The sequence below is a fragment of the Nipponia nippon genome, unplaced genomic scaffold (assembly GCF_047370975.1).
Source record: "Nipponia nippon isolate SJK-2023a ecotype South Korea unplaced genomic scaffold, ASM4737097v1 scaffold_2, whole genome shotgun sequence".
NCBI lineage: Eukaryota > Metazoa > Chordata > Aves > Pelecaniformes > Threskiornithidae > Nipponia > Nipponia nippon.
Window position 1 is genome coordinate 46,345,603 of NW_028262336.1, and position 9,969 is coordinate 46,355,571.

A 9,969-nucleotide genomic window follows, 5' to 3' on the forward strand; every position below is an offset into this window, starting at 1 on the left:
AGTTAACTGCAAAGTTGAGAATGAGAATTGCAGAAATTAGACAATGACTAGAAAGCTCATCTATCCAAAAAACAAGCTAGTCAGCTTTCTTTCCTTCACCTGATGCGTGTGGAAGCCTGAACTATTTCCTGAGACTGGGAGACATGAATTGTATTGCTTTCAAAATTGTATTGCTGCTGTTATTTTATTAGCCCTTTCACATAGGGATTTCTGGGGAACTAACCTCTTGTGTATACCCTGCATACTGCTATCTATGCATTTAAAAAAAAAAAAAAAGTAAAAATTGTGAAGCTTTATTCTCAGGGCCTCAAGATGGTAAAGGGGTGGGCAACTGTGCTGCTGCTTGGGGTAATGCAGAGGCTTTCTAATGCCTTTTGATTGTAAAATGTATGACAGGGTCAGCAGAAAAACAAAAAACACTATTTTCTGCTGACAGTGGCTTGCTATGCATGGATCCAGTTAGAGCTCTTTATATTAGAAAAGTATTAATCAAAGCTAGAACAACTTACTCTAATTTTTTACCTTAAAATTACCCCTACTTATTTAACAGGTGTGTTCTCAAGAGTAAAATAACACACAGAATACGTAGTCGTCTTTCTTGTTTTGTAGATAGTGAAGTTGAAGTAAAGTTTTGATGGCTAAGTTAAGTAGCTGGCATTTTGGATGAAATTTTGAAAGGGGGGACAGTGTAGGTATGGGGTTTTCTGTTTGTGGTTTTTTTTTTTCCCCTCCCACTGCAGACTAAACACGAGAACTGTTGGATAAAAAGGCTTTCCAGGCTCTCCCATCTAGGTGTGCTTTGCCAGTCAATCTTAGTCAGATAGTGAAGTTAACACTAGCAGAAAATGCAACTTTATTCTGCTGAAAAGAAAGTTTTTTCCAAGCTGATGTTAACAAATTCAACGTGTCATCCTGATGTAACTATTTTAACATGAAGGACATCATAGCCTCATAATCAGTATCCCCTCTGTATTGTCAGCCTATAGGGGATGGAGGGCTTTAACACTGGCTGCCATATCATTGAGGCAGTGTTGGTAGTTGATGTGATATAAAGAAAATGGAAGGCAGCCTTCCTTTACATCAGCCTACAGTTCTGCTGGAGATTATGCAAGTGTGAAAGCGTCCACTTAAGTTGTCATCACACATATATATGAATATTGCCTGAATATTGCTGTATCCAATGATCTGTCCCATGGTGCTTTAATATTTGTAGGGAAAATAGCATATGCACCCGTATTGCAGTTTGCGTATGTGTATAGCACATTTATCATTGCCATGGAAACAGCAGTGCTGATTTGACTTAATTCCATCAACTTTTTTTTTTACATTTAATTTCTTCCTGTGTAATGTAGAGGGTTTTTCCTTCCCATGCTGTTGCTGAAACCTACTTAGGAAGGTGATTTGACTATCTTCTACAATTGGGAGACTTTCTTGGCTGATTATTTAAAAACAAACATACAAAAAAAAAAAAAAACACACACACACAATCCCATTCCCTGTTGTCGCGCCCCCCCCCCGCCCCCCAACCCCACCACATTGCTTCTTGGTATGTAAAATGGGGGCATTTTAACTTAATAAGCAAAAAAGGGGGGTTACTTAGAGTATTTAAAAAAAAAATTGTCTTGCAGTATGTTAAACATTTTGGAAAAAAAAATATTTTAAAACTGTTTTATAAAGGATCTGGAGAAATCTTATAAAATTTAAAAGGTCTTTTTTGCAATGACACTTTGCAATGAATCACTAAGCCAACCTTTAAGTGGGTACGTACACAGTAATCTTTAGAACTGAAAAAACCTTATTTATTGTTTAACAGTTCAGTGTGTTAATGCCTGTGGTGGGTTCACCCCAGCCAGCAGCTAAGCACCACACAGCTGCTTGCCCACTCTCCCCTCAGCTCCCCTCCTCCTCCAGCAGGGTGGGAGAGAGAATATGGAGAGCAAAACTGAGAAAACTCAAGGGTTGAGGTGAAACAGTTTAAGAAGTGAAGGAAAGAGGAAGAAAAAAGTGATGCAAAAGTCATTCACTGTTTCCCAGAAGCTGGCTGATGCCCAGCTGGTCCCCAAGCGATGGGTACCTGCTCCAAAACCCCCTCCCCTCAGTTTCTGTTGCTGAGCAGGAGGCTATAGGGCACGGGATATCCCTTTGCTCAGCGCTGGTCAGCTGTCCTGGCTGTGTCCCCTCCCAGCTTCTTCCCCACCCCTGGCCTGCTTGCTGGGGGGCAGAGTAGGGGAAGAAGAGAAAAGAGAAAGCCTTGGCGCTGTGCAGGTACTGCTCAGCAATAGCCAAAACACTGGTGTGTTGCCAGGGCTGTTTTAGTCACAGATCCAAAACTTGGCACCATGCGGGCTGCTGTGAAGAAAATTAACTCCATCCCAGCCTGACCCAGTGCAATGGCATGTATTTGTTCATATAGACTTATTTCAGAGCCTGAGGCCATTGGTTCATAGGCTTTGTCATTAGCATTATTTATAAAATAGTCTTAATATAAAACTAGATGTCAATTTAGCAGATATTTTCTTACTTTAGACCAGAAGTTGATGATGTTTTCCACACACCTTAGATTACCTCATTTTGCTCCAAGCTATGTGTGACTGCAGTGCCTACATACCAAACGGATACATAGTTTGTTAACTTTGCAGCTGATTCTGTTGTACATCAATAATACCGCTGTTCCCTTCCCTCCCCACTTACGGAACACGTAGGTACTTGAGTTGAAACTTATAAGCTGTGTGTAATCTCATTTTCAGTATCTTGTACCCTTTTCCCCTCTCTTATTTGGTCTGCTGCTTTGCTTGCTGTCGTACAAATGCAGTGGCAGACCACTAAGGCCTCCTTTCTAGCCACCTATGCCAAAGCAGAGAACCGCAGCAGCTGTGGGGGAAATGGGAACTTTTAATCTTAACTGTGTTCAAGGGCTTAATCCAGCATTAAAAATGCCCTTTGGTTTTCCCTGTGGTAGGCATATACCTACTTAAAGAATTTACTTGCACTTAGTTGTATTGTGCCTGGGCTCTGATACTTTTCAGGAAAGGGGTTAGCATTTAATAGCCTTCTGCAAGTGTCCCCTACCTACAAGCACCATAAGAGTAACCATGGGGGACTGATGGGGCCAGCTTCTTGGTTATCTCCTACATAGTAGGTGGGTGAAATGGTCTGGGAAATAAGGAAACCTCTGCATTTGCATAAAGGAACCGCTGTTCTGTGCAGTCCTTTCTTAGCTGTTCACCAGCCGCACAGTGGAAAACACAGTGGAAAAACTGCAACTTGTTGCAAACTTATTGCAACCTCAGAACATGTGATTTTTCTTGAAGTGATCCGTAGTCTGTCAAAAGGAGACCGATTCCACCAAAACAATTGGGTCATGCTCAAGAAGGTCTATTTCTGTGATGTATTTTGTTCCCTCCTGCCCTTTAAAGGTGTTTGTAAAAGATGACAAGAATTTTTTATGGTCAGGATGTTTCCTCCTTTTTTAGCTGGAAAGCCATTGTTTGTTTAAACTTGGGGGAGGGAAAACCTTTAAATTTATATACAGGCATGCTTTCTGTTCAGACTATGTTAGAAAACTTAAAATGGCAGTACTGGAAAACTGAGAAATTAGAGTAAGAAAAACTTCATTTATCATAAAGACTTTTACTGCCTATTTTGTTGGAGGTCTGAGTGTAGTATTATTGATGTAGAACAGAATCAGCTGTAGACAAAGTTAACAAGGGAATGAAAACCTTTTTATAACTTTAACTGCTGTGGTCAGTGTTGATCTTGCTATATTCTTTCTGTGTATTTATAATGCCATTCACCTGCAAGCCTTTCATTATCTCTGTGGCCTCTGCTTCTGCTCCCACACTGGGTTAGTTTACAGTATTCTAGTCTGGAGGTAACAAAGGCACGGAGCAATGAACGTATGTTCAGACCCTAAGATCTTAAGACTATAGGAAAAAAATATATACACTGACTTCTGTGTAGTATGACTTTTTTAGATTCACCATGCGTGCCCGCTGCAGGCCTGACATCACTGAATTTGTTAGCAACAGTGAGGGGTTGTCTTAAACTTTTTTGTTGACGCTGGTTTACTTTCATTAAAGTTTGAAAACGTGTTAAAATGTTGTATAATACATTTACTTTTTCCTATGAGGAAGATAATTTCAAATGTTTTAAACAGTAAGTACAATACAGCAGTTCTTTGAGCCGTATGGTAACTAGTGGTCTGAGGAATATTAAATGGGAAATAAAGGAGGAGGCTCAGCACTTGCAAATGCGTACTTCTCTTGTTCAGTTCTCTGTGTTACGTGTGTATAACTGTAAATAAAAACTACTGAGTTTTGGTGCCCTCATTTTGCACATTTTTTTTTCTTCCCTTCCCCCACCCTTACAGAGCAACTTTGCAGATGGCCGTTTGCAATCCCATTATAAATCAGGCTTAGTACAGAAGGGTTTATATATTCAGGCTAAGTACCAGCGGTTACGTTCTGTTGGTGTAAGGGGATTTACCACTAATAAATTCAGAGATGGATTTTTGAGGAAAGAAAAGGTAAGTTGGCTTAATTTATTTTTCACTAAGCCATTTATAAAATACAAATATTCATATGATCCATTCCAATTTTTAAATCCCCATGGAATAACTTGGATGGGATTTTCTGGAATATTAGCTCTTTGTATTTTACAGGCAAAGCTGATTCTGCACTCCCGTTTCCACCATGTTTATTCCATGGAAACTTGCTGACACTTGCTTTGGGTAATTGCAAATCCGAGGTGGCCTCTGAGCTTCTGCAGTTGCCTCTGTTTCAGTATTCTCTCCTTGAGTTCAGTTGATCTCTCTTCCTATTGATAGAAAAAGTGACCAAGTGACCCTCTGTGTAAAAAAAAAAAAACCCAAACCAAAAAAACCCCCAAAAAACCCAAACAAAAAACCCCAAAACAAACCCAACAACAACTATGTCCCTCGTAGGCTACATCTTCAGAACAATGTGAAGGGTATTAATAATTTTTTTGACTACCTCTGTGTGCTTCTCCTCTTTGTTATGTTACCTTAAATTAATCATGTGCTTTAAAGTACACACTGGAGTGCTGTCCTGAATAAAACATCCTATGCTATATGATGTCTGTGTAAAATGGTTTGGTCAGCTCAAGCTGAAATAATTAGGCACATCTCTTTTATACCTTTTGATTTGCAGTGTGTATGGGACAATGATAATCTTGAACTGAAGAACTTTTGAACCATATAAAATGTAACAGCTTTTGTGAGGATCAGTAGTGAAAACGTTCTAAATCCTTTATTAGAATTGATCAAGTATGATCAAAGTACTATGAGGTTACACGTGACATCAGAAAATTGAGTTAGATGACCTACACAGTGCCTTGCAGTTCTGTGTTCCTATGCAAATTCTTGTTTTTTAATTCTGTGTCCACCTAGCTACAAGCAAATACACTTGCATAAGCATTTGTAGTTGGATTAGAGTTCAGTTCTCGGAGCACAGAAGCATAGGTTCTTAGAGCTGTTTTCAAAAAACCTCAAGTTTATAGCCCAGTGGGGACAAACACCAAAACACCAAAAAAACCCACTAAAACAATCCAAACAAAAAAAAGCCAGAAGGAAAACCAAACACTTTGGACAAGGTAAATGGGTCACTTGTTACTTAAGTATACTGGTGAATGCCTTTTACATTTGCATGGACTCTGAGAGGTATGATCTGTGAAGGCTAAATGGGATTGGAATTAGTGGAAAATAGATGGAGAAGGATTTTTTCCAAAAAATATGACCTTGTAAAATGGGCATAGAAGTGCCATACTTTTGTTGTAGTGAGCTTTTCCCCAATAATTTCCAATGTTCTTCTATAATTGGATATTAAGGTTCTTGTCTGGAACCTATAAAGCATGCTTAACACAATCTGACTGCTGGAGGTTATGATTTGAATTAGAGAAGCATAATAAGATCTGAATATTGATTTTTAGGCCCGATGAAGAACTTGAATATCTGTGAGTTAAAGTAAAATAAATCCTGAAGAATTAAGTATGACACAGCCATTTTCTTAACAGCATACTGACTGCTGGTTGACTATTTATTAAAAACCAAACCTGTTCCTCAGATTCTAGCATTTCCCATATTTTTGCCTATTGTAATGATTAAACTTGTCCTTGAGATTTGTTAAACTCGTCTGAACATCTTTATTTCACCCTTTTGAAATAATTACGCATATGAATCCTTTAAGGTACAGTCTTTACAGTTGTGCTGTTTCAATCCATAATCGAAAGTCTTGTATGTTACATACTATAATAATACAGTGCTTACAAAAGTTGGGAGGCTTTTTTCCACTGTTACAACTTGACAATAATGATTTTTTTTTTTCCTCTCTGTAGGGAAATTTAAATATTGCAACAGAAACTTGAACTGAGCTGTGATCCTGAAGTCGAAACAGATAACACAGCAAAGGGAGCATCTGTTCATTTTTTGACACCTTTGTCAAGACTTAAAATAGGATAAAGGAACTAACCCTGTAACTTTCTTGATTAAAAATAACTTTATTTTTCAGTAGTGGAATGCTGCAGAACTTTTTTACAGTTTTAATAATTGCTTTTAAAGTACAGTATTCAATTGAAACATTGCAGTATGTACCTTTAGTTCCTTTTACATACCAGTCTCAAGTAAAGAAGTCATTGAAGGGAGTCTTATTTATTGAATACTTTTTCTCTAAGCATGATGTTACGGATGGAACTTGAGTTGTTATACCCAGAGGTTTATATGTTGAAAGTTTATTGCCTATGTAATAAAAAAAAAGGAAAAAAAAAAAAAGTGCCTGAATTGTTTGGTAATAGCACACTAGCTCAGGATTTTTCCAAGTAATGACCTTTTAGGTTGTGCAATAGATTTTACACCTCTGTTCAGTCATTTCCATAAAACAGTATTTTATATTACTTTAATAATATACTTGGGTTTCTGATGTGTATATACATTTGTAAATTGTTAGAATGCTGGGACAACTTTCAGTATTTGATTAAAATGACTGGTAACAGGCAGGTATGTAATGTGCTGTAGCAGTAGCTTATAACTGCACTGAAAGCATGCTTGGGTTTGTTAGAGGATTAGTTGGTCTGTATTCAAAATTATTCTGTCTCATTATATTTTGATGTATGACATTCTTGACCAAGCCACATGTTCTCTAATCTTTTTCGTCATAAATGATTTGGTGATTTCCTGGATTCTGAAATTGGGGCCTGAAGTATTTAATTACAAGAAAAACAAACGTAAGTTTTTATAAGCATGTCTTGTAACAAAGCTGTTCATACTTGAAACTGCTTTAAATGCAGATAGCTTGTAATTTTGTTCAAAATCCCAGTAATTCTCTGACGTTTACTGCAGTATTATGCTGTGTGCAAAACTCAAGTAGCCAGACATGTTTTATAAGCAGCTATAAACAATATTGTCCTTATTTCCTGTTTATAGCCTTTGCCTTAATGCATAATATATGATAGGGTTGTGTGTATGTATTACAGATTTGTTTGGACTTTTTATTGCTGGTAAATTAAAGATGCCTAGCAAGTAGTTTTCAGAGATGTTCTTATTTAAGAAAAAAGTTGTTCGCCATATCCGTGATATATGCAGGCTAATGTATTATCATTTCCAAGACAGTGTTAGCCATATAGAATGCAGGCTAGTCTCTGTCGTGGATAGTAGATCAGAATTCTGATACTGGGTAGAGGTATGTTCAGAGAAAAGGAAATCTGGTTTTTGGGTGGAAAGTCGGGATGTGATTTCTGCATGCTTTTTTGTAATGTTTTTTTCCACAATGCCTTCAGTAAAGAGACTATTTGAAACTGTAGGTATAGTTCAGAACAGCTAAAATAGTGTCACTTAAAATCTTCAGTTCCTGGGGTGTACTGCTTAGTGCTTGTAGGGAATAAGCAGGCAGGAAGTGTGCCACATTCATTGATGTTGGGGTCATTCAACAATAACACCAGGTGGTTTGTTTCTAAAGCCCAAGTTTTCAGTTTAAATAACAATCATTAACGATTCAACCAGTTTTTCACTAACTCTGACATGCATACACAAAATGGGAAGCTAAAGGAAAGGAATTCCTTGGTCAAATAGAGGCAGGCAACTTTCTGCAGATAAGAAAATGTTTGTTTACTTATGCTGTCAGTGATGAATCTGGCAAAATCATCCTGTGTAGATTTACTGGGAGGTGAAAATAAGGAATTTAAACAACAGGTTAAGTGAGTCAACCCGAAGCAAATGTAGAGTAGCTGCAGTTGAGTGGCCTGCTGGCAGGAGGGCGCTGCAGGTACCCTGCAGATGAGGGCAGGTTTACCTTCGAGCCGGCAAGCTATTCACACTGCTCCTGAATGTGCTAAAGCACTGTAAAACACCTAAGAAGTGAAACCATATATGATATAGGACAAACTACTGAAGCTATATTGTCTTATTCAACAGGATACTACCGTGTCTGTAAGCTTCCTGCAGTGTTCTTATTAAAGCCTGGAAGAGAACTCGTTGTTGAGCAAATGGGAAAAGTGGATACATGAAGAAACTTCTGACATGGCAGTTTTGCTAATACTGATTGGAAGTAATGCTGAAGTAGTCAGACTTCAGTCAGTTGATGCTGCTTTAACCAGGTTTAAAAGTGTGACTGGCTCCTGATTTTCTGCTTTCTTATTTTACCAGTGCATGACTAGGTATCTCTAACTTGTTTTGTACTTTAACAGTTTAGCTTTGTGTTTTTATTTCTACAACTGTGAGCAACATATTACAAACAAGGGGGTTTTTGGCATGTTTACTGACTTTGATTTCCCCCCTCCCCCTTGCCCATCCTTGGTCCCAAGATGACTGTCATGGGATGAAATGTAGTCGCTGCTTCAGTTGCGTTAGCTTTTATTTAAGGTGATACCACTTGCTCAAATCACATTCTTTACTTCACTAATTTGGGATTCTGTCATGATAAAACTTCCTATGTTTTATAGAATTCTTACAGAAATTGAATTCTGTGACTGGGTTAGGTGCTAGAGGCATCTACTCTGTGGTGTTATCTGGGGTAAGACATTACTATGTATATTTCTTTGTGAATTAGAGACTTGTGTCTATATACTTATGCACAAATCGGCTTATTTATTCTTTTAGCACAGAAAAGTTCTGTTGTGCTGGAATATAATGTTCGGTTGACAACAATGTATTGAAGTTACTGATTGGGTTGTGAAGGCACAAGAAAAAGTGTGAAGCAGAAGAAAGGTCAATTTACTTGAATAACTTGGTGCCTCTCTCTATTGTGACTGCATTGTAGAAAACACCTGTACAAAGACTTAAGTAATATCCTGATTATTGCATTTTTTTCTAATGGGAGCATGGGCTGATAAGTTGTTAAAATAACCACTTTAAATACATGTGTAAGCTGCAGCCTCAGAAGAAAGACAGTGTCTCTTGTATTAGTAAAGTCTGTCACTGCATTTGCATTGGAAGGGCAAGTTAAAAATGTGGTTGCCTAGGAGCTTTCTAGCTTTCTGGTTTATACTTTGAAAATATAAATGTGAATTGCCTTTCTTTTGGTTGACTTGAAATGACTGTTAAATGCTTATGTCATATTCTCAATTATTCACATGTAAAATTATTTTTTTAATTGCTATCCAAAATGCAATGGGTTTAATATGACTAGTCTTCCTTATAAGTGTCTGAAATAAGAAGTTGTTGTGACGTTAGCATTTATGTTGCTGATCCATTTAATCTCAGATTGGTTAGAATCCTCATTTTAAACTTTGTGATGATTGAGTTCACAAGGTTAACAAAATTCTGGGCTAGTAAGAAGCACCACATTGCAAGGCTTCTGAAAGCCTGCCTTAACTCTAGTAACTACTTACATGTTTAAAATCACCTTACCTGATGGATTTAGAAGGTCTCGAGACCTAGACATAACTGTCTCAATTCAGGTAACTGATAGCAGAGGATGGGAGTAAATTCAGCTGATCGCCAGTTGTGATAATGGTTTACCT

At 37.8% G+C, this 9,969-nt stretch overlaps 1 protein-coding gene across 2 annotated transcripts in view; it reads left to right on the forward strand.

The window, feature by feature from the left end:
* BCLAF3 (BCLAF1 and THRAP3 family member 3) overlaps nt 1-9,678 on the forward strand; it is a 34,151-nt gene extending 24,473 nt beyond the window's left edge. Inside the window, exons 11-13 of one of the 2 annotated variants that reach the window (XR_015704813.1) lie at nt 4,370-4,525; nt 6,352-7,236; nt 8,423-9,678. Coding sequence is in view for 1 of the 2 variants with exons in the window: in XM_087757971.1 (XP_087614097.1) it covers nt 4,370-4,525; nt 6,352-6,381 (186 nt within the window). In the remaining variant the exon portion in view is untranslated. Of the gene's footprint in view, nt 1-4,369; nt 4,526-6,351 lie in introns of both variants that reach the window. The other variant, XM_087757971.1, reaches the window with a different exon arrangement.
* The last annotated feature ends 291 nt before the right edge of the window (nt 9,679-9,969 follow it).